This window comes from Eurosta solidaginis, chromosome 3, assembly GCF_040869045.1.
Source record: "Eurosta solidaginis isolate ZX-2024a chromosome 3, ASM4086904v1, whole genome shotgun sequence".
NCBI lineage: Eukaryota > Metazoa > Arthropoda > Insecta > Diptera > Tephritidae > Eurosta > Eurosta solidaginis.
Window position 1 is genome coordinate 7,791,668 of NC_090321.1, and position 13,579 is coordinate 7,805,246.

A 13,579-nucleotide genomic window follows, 5' to 3' on the forward strand; every position below is an offset into this window, starting at 1 on the left:
AATTTGTACACTGTTAGAATAAAATTTATTACGCCAAAATACTGCAAATCAAATAATTCAGAAAACTTTTTGGAAAAAGCAAGAACTTGGTGAACATTTTTTCAAATTTTCGATTTTTTTTTTCAAAGACGTTTTTGGGTTAGGTTTGTGTAATTTTAGCTACAAAATTCAAAGTGTGTTTAATAATTTGGGAAAAATTTAAATAACGTGATTTCAGGACATGATTCAATCACAAGGGATTTGCTCGACAGACACATTTTTTGACAATTGCAGCCATTTTGCTCCCAAATCGAATTGACATCCATTAACTCTGTTGTTTCTTTGCGAATTTTTGAAAAATAATAGTAGTAGAAATAGGAAGCAATTAGTTTACAAATACCCGATAAGTACTTAACTGCATAATTCCTTACAACATTTATTTTAATTTTATGATGAATTTATTAACTATGCCATGATCTATTAGTGTGGCTGAACATAGGTTCTTTGAAAAGTACGGACACCAAGGAATCGTGCACTTCCGTATACCTATGAACATACGAAACCTAAACTAATTCAAAATTCATCGTTCAACGTCAAAACCTCGACAATTAAATCGATTCATTAGTAAACATGGAGATGCCATAACGAAATGTACTCATTGGGCATGTTAACTTATTCAGGTAAAAGTCTAGAACAGGAGTCTACTGCTAATAAGCGTCGAAAAATATCGAGAGAGGTGACCTCGATAACAATAGTCCTAAGGCGGAAGAGACAAATTGTATCTCTGTCCGGAGATATTTGCAGTTGAATTTGGCAATTTTCATGTGGCTGTTGTAATGTGTTTGTGCACTGAAAAAGATTTTGTGTACAAAGGGATATTGCACGCATTTAATTTTGATCCCACCTCATTAGTGGACCGGCCAGGGTAATTTTTTATAAGCCCGGCTGAAGGCCGCAACCCGGGGTCATTTTTCGGTTTTTCGTCAATATCTTTTGAACGCGGTAAAATTTTAATTTCCGCCTTCGAATTATTGTTATCGAGGTCAATACGCGTCTTTTGACACTTCTCTCAATATTTTTGGGCGCGTATTAAAAGTCGACCTTCTGTTCTATTAATTCCGTATGTTCGGAACATTCGTCTCCATTTTAGAATTTGGATAATCGGTTTATATTTGGAATATTATGCATATTGGGGCCTCGTGAGGTAGTATCAAATGAACGTATTCCGAATATTCTAAATTAACGGTTTATCCGGAACGATTCCATGAATACTTAACGGAAAAGAGCTTTCCGAAATTTCAGAATAAAAAGGTGATTACTCCCTGTGTAGCAGGACCGAACAAAAGCTTAACCTTAACTCTTCTGTCAAAGTCAAGGTAGGCATAAAGTTCTAAGAAAATAAGCCATTTTCTTTTATTTTTGTTTTTGACAGTTCATTGCGGCTACTGATTATCATATCACCCAATGTCGGCTGCCTGTTCAAAATCATGCTATCTCAAAATATTTTTCAAAATTTTCCCAATTCAGGATTTGTCACAAAACCGCCCTATATTAGAGTTAGATTGAAGAACTATTCATCTCAGAATACTTTTCATTAACTACCTGTTATGACAAAATGCATTGAACTTATGCTCATGTAGGGAGTTCTGGAAACAAATTTTGAGATAGTGCATTTTTGAATAAAATTCTAACGTACGGCATTCTTCAAACAATTTCTAAAAGAAGGACCAAACCAACATAACACGAAATATTTAGACGAAAATGAATTATTTCCCAAACACTTTTGGCATTTATAAATTTATTATCACCACTAATATACTACAAAAGATACTTGTCTACTACAATTCCACTGAAGGGGATTGAATTATGCCCCGTTATCCTTACTTCGTAAAAGCAGCCCGTCCAGATTTTTCAATTTGGGAGTGTCAAAGATCTGTCATTATTGAAGAACAAACCCATAGTAATTGAATCATGATTTCAGGACGGAAAAAGCGACCGTTGTTTCGATTATACCTTTTCCGTCCAAATGTCACGTTGTTTAAATTTTTCTCAAATAACTAAATTAAATTAATTTAAAAAATATTCTTCAAATAAATGTTTTAATACATTTAAAAGCAATTAGGGCAATCCCCGCTTAATTCACACAAAGTATGTTTTTCGTTTACTTCTTAAAATAAAAAAGACAAATTTATTCGACAACCGCTGCAATTTTTTTGTTCTCTACTGTACATCTGCTTAAATATTTTGCAAATATATATTTTTTCTCTTCATTTAACAAACTTACGATTTTATGATGGAGTGCTACCAATTCACGTTCCGTTACACGTCGACTTGCTGCCTCGCGGCGTCTTTGCCGAAATTGACTGTATTTATAGGCCAAAATGACCCCTGGTAAGGCAAGCGCTTCCAGCGGTGATTTGCGGCCGAATGGCATTTTTTTTTGTTTATATTTCTTATTTGTGTTAGTTGAGCTCGAAAGTTATTGCTTTTTGTTAGTATAATTGTAGTAGTTTTCTTTTATAATATGGTTGCCCGTTTTTTTGCTGACTTTTCAATTAAGTAGCTGAACCACTTTGACTTTAAATATACAAAAATTACAGCATTACGCAATTTGAATTAAATAAACACACACACATTCTTACTTGCGGTAGCTTATACAAATGAACACACTTTTTTTAATGACACATATATGTGCGTGTATGTATGTGTTTAGAATTTTATGGTATCATTGGCGTAATTGGACTTTTTTTAATCGTTCTTTATATTCACTTCTTATTTTTGTCACAATTTTCTTTTTGTACTTATTTTGAGTTGCCAATCACGTAATGCTTACATTTAATTTCGTCTACTAATGACGAATTTTTTTTTTGTCGCAAAAGCTACTCACGTACAAAGTTCTAAATTTCATAGAAAGTTTTTTATTTTGTTTAGTAAATTTATTTTGAAGTGGGCCTGCCATTTCTATAGTAAAAAACTTTTAGTAGTCATTCCTGCTCTAATGAAACCACTGGGGCAGCAGCACAGCTCTCTCTGTAAGTTAGCGGTTGTATGTGCTACGCTGCCGCTGCTTGAAGCTAGTACTGTACTTCATAGCCATATCATAGTTTTGCACATATACAGTAGCGAACCAGAAAATAGCATCTAAATCATTCTCTATTTATTATTTTCGATACCTTAAGAAAAAAACTTCCATACATTTTGTAACTGAAACTTTGCTAAGCAATCTCAAAAACTTTTTCGAAAAACTCGCGAAAATTTTATGAACATTCAAAAAGTTGTATTTAAAGTTTTATGAGGTTTTCGAGTATGTCCAATCAATTTTAAAATCACACAGTACATCATATAGATCTCTCAAAATTCGCATTGGTTTTCAAAAATATTCTTTTCAAATGTCTCTTTAGAAATTCTTTCGCATAAAAAATAAAGCTATACTCCCTTCGAATGGAAGAAAATCCAAAACACCATTAGGAAAAGATTTTATAATTTGCATATTGTTAGACTTCAATTGATTAGGCTACTAAATTGCATTCCCAATAAAAGTTGGAAATCCTTGAACAAAAAGTTCAAAACTTTTGTAACCTTTTCTGTTTTTTTTTTCGAAAACGCGCTTGAGATATTTCAGTTACAAAATTCATGGGAGTTTTTTCTTAAGTTATCCTAAGTAAAAAAAATGAGAACTTGATTGATGAAATTTGACAAAACTGCCACTGCTAGCTTCGTATTATCTGCTGAACATGAAAATTCCATTTGAGATAAATTTGAATTGTTGGGCTTTTTAATTTTCTGCTTTCGAAGGGAAGAAGACTAGCATGACGCGTACTGTCTTTTAACTGGGCGTTGCCCATGGGGCGATTTTTTTCATGGCTCCCTTAAATGAGAAGTATTTTGGCCCCCCATTACCTAGGCGCCAATTTCGGGCTCGTATTTATATCGTAATCGTATGATTGGTTGACAGCTTCGCAGCTGTCCAAAGAGTTCCTAACGTTTACATATGCTTGCCTCTAACAAGTGTGAGTAGGCGATGAAGCTCGGCCATCCAAGTGTTATCTACCATTACCCCTACCTTCACTGGTTTTTTCTGTTTTCCCATTGTCTTCAACATTACTGCGACCTGGATAAGTTTGATGCTAGTGAAGTTTGTTGCTGACTTTAATATCTTTTAATTCTCGCAAACTAAAAATTTTAGGAAACGGATGGATGGTGTGAGATACAATTGCTATGAGAAAGTCCCTGCTCAGTCACTGATGCCCAGTTTGGACCCAGAAGGAGATTACCTTCTCGTTATATACTCTGTCGGCACTCTAGTCACGCATGGAGGGGGAATGCACTTCAAAATTTCCGTCATATTCCAGTGAAAGCAAAAGTTAGGATGATGCCATGCTTCACTACCCGTATCTCCCAAGACTTAAAGCTTATCCTGGTGCAAATACTCAAATGTGAAGGCCCAGGTCTAAGTATAGTATTATATTTAGGGTCTTTCGGACTCAATTTAAATGCTCATCTTCATAGTTTGTTTATTATATCTTATACCTTTTGCTTTGCATTACTTTCTTAGGGTTTTTTCAGGCAAAATTTTTATATTTATTCTTAGAAAATAGTTCGTGCCGAGGTTTCCTATGATGACTACCGTAAGTACTCTGAATTCAGATTTGTTTGGATTGAGAAAGAAAATAGTTCCTTTCCTCTCCATATATGACTTTAAGGACCTTGAGACCTCGCAACCACCTCGGTTGATCCACAGCCATTACGCTGCTCTAATACTACATTTATAGATTTTCCGCCTCACCTATATCACTCTAAAAACATCACCTGTAAATTCTTTCCCTTCATTATGGCTGTGCACAGATACCTGGCAAAGGAGGATATAGAGGTGCCCTATGAATGCCAGCGAGACTCCACACTTCCGATATGTCATTTTATCCATTAGGCTATCGACAGAAATCGTAATATTGGTAACTGAGACCGTTCTGGGGCATTCTGGCTGTCTCTTTATGACAACGACCTTCGCTTGGAAGGCATTGATACTTTGAGCACCGTCCGCCATTGTCTGGGCTTTCATTTATTGAATGTGACCTGTTCATATTTTAGGGAAGTCACCTTATTCGCGAACTATGCTGGGTATAAGTAAAGATATTCTGTAAGTACCGAATTTTTTAAATATATTTCAACTTCATCTGTAGCTGTCACTAAAACGGACGAACAGAAGGACATAAAAACATACGACTTAATCCATTAATTTTTCTAGTGCTGATGCTTTTGCCGTACGCGTATCTTTCTCAGTCCGCTCACGTCCATAGAACCCACTAGCAGAATAGTTCGATTAGAAATCATAATTATCTCTTAAATGTCACTGTCAACTTCAACAAACGCCCATCATTTATGAAGATTGTACTAATTCTTTTGTTCTGATAGTACTAGGATATTAAAAGATTATATCCTTTACTTTGTCTGTTAATTTTATAAAGAGATGTCAAATGCATTCATATCACAAATGGCATACAACACAAAAATGTTGCACCAAAAATGAGGAGTACATCGCAATAAATCACTCCAGCTGCTTGTGACAAGTTTGCGCGAAACCAACAACAAACTAATCCAAACACAAAAGCACAAAGAAATTTTTGATCATTAACGCCTGCAAATATGCTACAATTTTACTTCAAAATTTCAAAAGGAAGCCAATGGCTTTCGATAGTGTAGTTGGTATTTTGCACAACTATGTTTAGTTGTTGGTCCTTTCTTGTTTGTATACACTTTTTTTTTATTGTAGTACCATAACACTCGACTGCCGTACGATTTAACCGCGTTTTTGATGCGACCACGTGTACGCAACCACAACGAATGTACACTACGTCATGGCGTCCGCGAACATGCGGCTAAATTCACATTCTTCGACTTTCCCATGCAACCAACGACAGTCAACGAACAGCATCCCTGAAGCATACGAATTGTGCGAGCGAGATGCGCGCATCATGGAATGAATGAGTAAATGGAACACTGCACGGTGGAATGAAATTGTGGATAAAGGTGAATGGTATGCGATGGAAGTGACACGATGGTGTACAAAATGTGCTTAAAGTGAAGATTTTGTAAATGATTAAAGATGGTTAAAAAATGTTGCGCCAATAATTATTTTCAATTTTAAATTTCACATTTTAAATTTTCTTAGTTGAAAAAAAAAATAATAATAATTTTATTAAAAAATGTTTACGGAATTATTTTACATTAAGTTATTGCTAAAATTTTGTGTTTCATTAACTAATTTGAAATTCTCATTTTTTGGCTTTGAATATTGATTTGTTAAAATTATTTTAATTTAAAAAATTCTTGTTTATTTCTTCCGGATTTTATAATTTAAATCCTGGTTTTCAGTCATAAATTAAGTATTTATCCTTTAAAATTTTAAGTTCTTAGTTTTAAACTTTAAATTTTGAGTCAAGTTTTAATTGTTACATTGAATTTTTAAATTTATTGGTTTATTACTTTAAGTCTTTAGTCTTTAACTCTAAAAAAAATATTTTAAATTTAATTAAATAAAAAATTTACAAAGTTCATATTCAAAATTTTAATTTTTGAAATTAACCATATTAAGTTTAAAATACATAGCATAAAATTAAAATCTTTAATTCACAGTTAAAATCTTAGACCTGAAATTTCAAATAATAAGTTTTATACAAAAATTGTAAATACAAATTATTGAGAAGTTACAGTCATTTCAAACTTTAAAATTTTGTAATATTGTATTTAAAATTTTAAGTTCTAAGTACAAACAAAAAACACTAAATTATAAATTTAAGTTTTAAAATTTCATTTTAAAATTTTAAGTTTAAAAAATTTGGAATTAACAAATTTTGACTTTAAAAGTTTAGATACAAAATATCTAAAAAGAGTTTAAGCTTACACTTGTTTATGTTTTTATATTTTTTTCTTATTTTATTTTAAAACTTATAACTTAATGTTAGAATCGTTAGTTTTAAAAATTTACATTTCAAAAATTTTTATTTTAATACTTTACATATAGTGTTGGAAGTTTTAAAATTTGATTAATTAAAATTATTTTGTTTAAAAATTAAAACGCATAATTTATTTTTGTAAACTTTTTTTGTAAATGTTTTTTATTTTAAGGTTTAAATTTTTGTATTTTGTGAAATCATCTATATTTATTTATCATTCATGGTTTTTCAAAAATTTCTAGTTGTGTTGCCTTAGTTTGCAATTAAAAATTTTTTTATTTATATTATTTTTTTTTAAATTTACTTGAATTATTTAATTAAACTTATGGTTTTAGTTTGAAATTATTATTTTTCACATTTAGTTTTTTAATCAAAAATTTGAAATATTTATTTGAGTGTTTGACATAAAGTTATTGGGTATTAACTTCAGTTTAGGTATTAACTACAATTTTCTTAGTTGAAGTTCAACTTTTCAATTTTTGTGTAATAATTATGGTTTTAATTTTCAACCAAAAAGTTTAAGCTGAAGTTTTTTGTTTTAAACTTTTATTTCTTTATTTTAATTTAAGAAGTTCGTTTCCTGGTTTCACACTCTAAAATATAATTTTTTTTTAACGTTCAAAATACGTTTATATATATATTTTTTTTAATATATAAAATTTGAAATTTAAAGTTTTATCAAAACTAAAATTTTTTAAATATCAAACTTTAAGACTATATTAAATATATGATTTAAAATTATATTTAAAAAAATTTTTATTTTCAATAAGATGTTTTAGATTTTTATTTAAATTTTTGAACTTTAATTTTTCTTTAAAAATTTAATGTTTTAGTTTGAATTTTAGTTTTCAATTTGTAATTTTCAGATTTCCTTAGTTTACAATTTTATATATTATATAATTTATTTGCTTCGATTTCTCTAAAAACTTGTTTACTTTCCACATTGTTATGGATTTAGCGTCAGATATGCTCTCATTCATTAGCGTTCTTATATTTTAGCGCTCGGGTTTGGTTTTGGCAGCGAAGCTGATGCCTTTGGTTGCCACATTTAATACATACATAACTACATTTTTGGCAGTGCTCTTTTGCAATTGTTTGACAGGTTGGTAGGCAGATATGGAGCTTAACAGACAAAATGTCTCATGAAAACTCTCCTGAAATCCGTGCGTTTTTTTAGCTGCTTTGGAATTGTAATAAATTTAAAGTATATAGTAGCACAAAACTCAAGGTTAGTGCGCCTGTAGATAGGCAATAATTTGTTCAAATATTTTATTTTGCCACATTTTATGTCTTTAGTTATCGAGTTTTTTGCGTAGATTTGAAATGGCACGTGTCAATGAGTCAGTATTCGACGCAATTCACCTGAATTACGCGAAGGGGTACATTTTGTATTCTCTTTTTTGTTTTCGATACATATTTTATTATTGCTTTTATACTTAGGCTCAGCTTCTGTGTCACTTCGTTTAAATTTTATTGAACAAAATATATTTTATTTTTGCTTGATTTGGTTTATTTTACGTTTGATGTTTACCCTTTTGGCATGCAAAGTTTGCACGTGACCCATAAAATTTGCTTTTGCAAATACGCATCAAGCACGTTGTTGCTATTTTTAGAATCACACACTCTCTTGCCCTGCAGACAAAAAAAAAAAAACAACAAGTAAACACCTTAATTCACACACATCCTGTGTTTTTTTCTCGTTGCCCTTATTCGACCGACTCCACGCACGCCAAGCTCCGCACTGTTTCGGCTCACAACTTCAACTGACTTATGCCGCGCTCTTTGGGGCTTTATAAACTTTATACTGTTTCGCATAGTTACCGAATGTGTGTGTTTTTCGTCACTTTGTTTTTACTTTTCAATTACTGTGTTCAACTACCTTTTGCAATTTTTTATTTGCTGTTACAGCACCGGTCGAATGAAATGGGCATAGTCAGGTCCTTTAAATTTTCTCTTGCTTCCAGTAAGAGTGTATTGCTTTATAGTAGCGTTACGCTCTCATTCGTTCTTTCACCTGTTTTTTCTTTGTCCCATTCCATAATTTATTTTTCCTTTATTCTCTCCTTTCTTCTCTGCCTCAATGACCTGCTCATATACTAACCCCTGATTGGAAGTCTGGTAAACAAATAGCTGTCATTATTTTCCTTTCTTTCTTTTGTTTCCATTTCGTCACTGTCAGCATGTAACTGCTATATATCACTCATTTGCTGCAACTTCGTCATAACTCATGTTTGCTGGTCTCAGTCTCAAAGTTTTTGTCTCGCTATTCATTTTGGCTTTCAGCAGCTTAGATTGTCATTTTCCATAAGTTGTATGCCCGTGACGTTAGAACTATTGCATGGGAGCAAAATAACTTTGTATTATTTTACTATTTTACATCCTTTCATATGCAAGACATATTCCCCGCGTAAAAATTCGGAAAAGGAAAAGTACTCAGTAGTTCTAGTAAAACGCATCTAGCACTTACAGACAGGAAGTATCTTAAGGCCACAATTCCTCTTTGTCTTTGCTTATGAGGAATGAGTTTCAAGCAAAGTTGTAACCAAAATAGTTTTTGCCTATTCTTCAAAAATTCCTTCATCTTTATGCAACATATAAAGCCATCTTGTATGAGCTATTGATTATTTCAGGATATGCCTGCAAGTCCTTTGGCGGTTATCGGAAAAAACTGTTAACTGCGGTCCACTCACTCAAAGTTTAATATGGTCATATACATCGTTCCCCAGATGGTCGGGCTAGTATCTTAATGGTGCCTTGTTATCGGAGCGTGCCGGACCTATATCCGGGAAAAGACCATCAACATCGATAACACTCCCCAAAGCCCTGGGGGGAGAGACTTTATCATTAATACAACAACAACCACAACTGCGATTCACTCTAAAATCCCAAGAAGGAGAAATACCTCTCATGTACCTCTCTTAGGTACCATCAGCCCTCTGCAGCTACGTTTTGGAGTATGGATTTGTTGACATATGCAAGACAAAATTTTGTGAGGGCGGCTTTTTGTATCACAGCATTCCTAATGCGAAGCAACCAAAATTGATACGGTCTTAGGCCAATTACGTCGCAGACCTTTGACATTTTTCCTACAAATTTGGGGGACGTACTTATTTAGGCAGATAAGTTTTTACTGAGAAGCCTTCCATGGCAGAAACACACTCATAGTGTTTGCCAAATCACTGCCGAGGGGTAACTCCGCTTAGAAATCCCTTCTTCTAATTGAAAATATTCTAAATTTTTGATGTTGCTTTGCGCTGGGATCGAAACCAAGATCTTCGGTATGGTAGACGGAGCACGCTACCACCACACCACCGCGGTCGGCAATTAATATTTGTATTAAATAAATAAATAAATCTAAGGCGCGATAACCTCCGAAGAGATTTTAGGCCGAGCTTCTCTTCCAATTTGCGTCGTGCTCCTCTTGATTTTTCCTACAAATTGGCGGGACGAGACCTACTTGTCTTATGCCGACTCCGAACGGCATCTGCGAGGCAGATGAGTTTTCACTGAGAACTTTTCATGGCAGAAATACACCCGGAGCGCTTGCCAAACACTGCCGACGGGCGACCCCACCTAGAAAAATTTTCTTCTAATTGAAAAACCTTATTTCTAAAATTTTGATGTTGTTTTGCCCGGGGTGTGAATCAAGGGCATTAGGTGTGGTAGGCGGAACACGCTACCACCACACCACCGCGGTCGGCTATGAATATTTGTATTGGTTTGAGATAATTGGAAAAATTTGAAAATGAAATCTTGTATTTATTTCTATTGCAAACGGTACACCATGGCGTATGAGCAACTTGCGATTTCAGCGGACCTTGAAACATTTCTTTGACATCAACGAATCAAAAATAATTAGGTTTCACAATCGTTCTGATTTCGAATTTATACTACCAAAGTAAGCTTGGTTTCGGTTTTGCTAGGTTTCTTCGTTGCAATAAGAGTATACCTGGAAAATCTAATTAAAGAAATGCAGTCCCAGCAAAAAAGATTGAAAAATAATCACAAATAAAAGAGAAGTAAACAAAGCAAAAAGCAAATGAAAGATTTATTATACATAACAGTAAAATATAAAGGCAAATTAATGTGAAAGCATTAATTCATACAGAATTGTGTGTTTTTGTCACTTTTCTGTTTAGTGTTATATCTGTCGCTATTTGTCATTTGCATGTCATACACATTCCCACTGTTACAGCCATCAGAGTAGAGCATGATGCTGGTGGAGCTTAGTTTGTTTGTCTTTCCTTATTACAATTGTTTAGTTTATTGGTGGTGTTGTTATTGTTAATAGTAGGTTATTACGCAAATCAATACACGTCATATGCGCAGGTCAGCGACGTGATATACGAGGTGAAAACAGCGACGTTAGAAACTTTTATGCGAAAAGTCAAAGTAATATGCCAAACGTAAAAAGCAGATGCTTGAACGCAAAAAAGAAAAATGCCGCGAAAGAGAAATATGCACATAGAGGGAAGCGCATAAAGCAACCTATAAGAAGTTGAAAAGAAAACAAAATAACTGAGAGAGAGAGTATTAGCTAAAGAAAGTGTATGAGAGCAAAGAATTAACACAAATTGAAAACAGAAATTAAAGGGAAGAGTATTTTGAAGCAGGGGCGGAAACTGTTATTCCTTTTTTAATATAATTCCTTGCAAAACTATTAATTTTGGATTTTTAATATTGATTTTGATTTGATTTTATTCATCCTTTTCTGTAACATTTCAACTTAAAATTAACATAATTTATATTAATATGTAAGAAAAGAAGGTAAAGCATTCTTTAAAATATAATATAATAGTGTGGAATGCTCCATATAAATCGAATACAGAACTAGTGTGTGGGGTGATAATGGCACTTAGATAAGCGATTATAATAAAAATATACATATGTATTAGGCAAATTGTTACAGATCCAAAGTCAAATTAAATACTAGGGTCCAACAAAACTTTGATATCGTTATGTGATAGCTCGAGTAGATATGATTTTACATATTTTAAAAACTTGTGCAAATTTCTTATGAGGCGTATATTAGCAGGCAGGGCATTGAAAAGCTTAAAAGAGACGATCGTGAAAAAGTTACTGTAAAGAGTTGTACGATATGCAGAAATAACAACTAGGCCGTGGGTGTTTGTCCTCAGATTATAATTATCTGAAGCTAGGCTATGTAAATAACCGCATCGAATAAAAAATATGTTTAATGTCTTATAGTAATACATGTGCCTTATCGGCAGAATTCCGAGTTTTGTAAAAAGCTGCATAGAGTGATGAAATCGGGTTGACATTGCACATTTTTCTGATAACGTATTTCTGACTAACTAGAAAGGGCTGAATTTTATTAAACGATGCCCCACCCCAACAGCTTATGCTATACTGAAGTTTAGAGTGGACTAGCGCATAATACAGAACCTTGAGGGTTGCATTTGTAGAGGTTTTTCTAAGATTATAAAAGTGTCGAGCCGTGCATCGCAAATATGCTTTTAAACGCGAAATATGTGAAGACCAGTTAAGACTTGGATCAAGAGACACACCCAGATATTGAAACTTCCATACGTGCAATTAGTGGAATGAAAAACAATATCTCCGTCGGACATATCTCTAGTTTGTAGATTAAAAAACATCATCTGTGTTTTTCTACTTACAACAAGCTTTTGCTTAGCAAACAAAGTTCTTAGCAGATACACATTACGGTTGATACCTGCCACCAAATCTAAAATATTCGTTAAAACGTATGCAATCGCGAGGTCATCCTTTCCTTAGAAAGGTAATGAAAAAAATGAGTTTATATAGACTAAAAATAATATCGGGCCTAATGCAGACCCTTGTGGCACTCCCATCTTAATTGAGACTGAATTACTTAAACAATCATTGACTCTAACTCTCTGAACTCTTCCTGTTAAGTAGGAACTAAACCAATTATAAATGAACCGACGAAAACCGGCGTAATGCAGTTTACCTAGCAAGATTTTATGATCAACCATATCAAACGCCTTGGTAGTATCTACAAATAGATCAGCGCTGTTCATTCTGTTGTCTAAGTCGACATTTATAAGAGAATAAAAGTTAAGCAAAGCATTTTCAGTGGACCGACATGATCTAAAGCCGAAGTGCATCGAGCTAAAAAAGTTTTTATTTTCCAAAACCTCTCAAAAACCTTTGAAATAAAAGAAATCAAAGAGATAGGTCTATAATTGTTTTTGTCTTTCTTGATAAAAATCATTTTCGGATTTTTATTACCTGGGTCCGATAGAACTAGTTAAACTCGGAATTTTAAAAAGAAAATTCCGGAAATAAAAGTTAAATCCGGCCAAAAATAGTTAAATAAGGCCAAAATGAAAGTCCGGCTTGATAACAAAAAATGGCTTATCCGAACCAGACAAATTTTTGAACTTTTAACTTTAACTTTTATTTCCGGACTTTTATTTTTAAAAGTCCGATTTTAACTAGTTCTATCGGACTCAAAAAATATGAATACAGACTTTACTTTTATATGTGGACTTTATGGAAAAAGTTCGAAAAATAAAAGGGATGCATGACTCGACATGATATTACTATAGGGATACCTGGGAACTCAAACATTTTCACCTAGGACAATTTTTTGACCAGGACTTTTTCGACTCCGAAAAAAAAAAAATTATTATTTTCCGTCC

The 13,579-nt window shown here is 33.2% G+C and overlaps 1 protein-coding gene across 7 annotated transcripts in view; it reads right to left on the reverse strand.

Annotated features, from left to right (window-relative positions):
• The window catches only part of LOC137243197 (micronuclear linker histone polyprotein), a 553,070-nt gene that overhangs the window by 199,645 nt on the left and 339,846 nt on the right, over nucleotides 1-13,579 (reverse strand). For 2 of the 7 annotated variants that reach the window (XM_067770580.1, XM_067770576.1), the window contains exons 1-2: nucleotides 8,600-8,666; nucleotides 2,264-2,556 (exon numbers count right to left, since the gene is read on the reverse strand). The exons of 2 other annotated variants lie outside the window; for them this stretch is intronic. In XM_067770580.1, the coding sequence (XP_067626681.1) occupies nucleotides 2,264-2,413 (150 nt within the window). In that variant the 5' untranslated portion in view covers nucleotides 2,414-2,556; nucleotides 8,600-8,666. Of the gene's footprint in view, nucleotides 1-2,263; nucleotides 2,863-5,637; nucleotides 5,771-8,463; nucleotides 8,571-8,599; nucleotides 8,667-13,579 lie in introns of those variants that run through there. 3 more of the 7 variants (XM_067770577.1, XM_067770578.1, XM_067770579.1) reach the window with 3 other exon arrangements.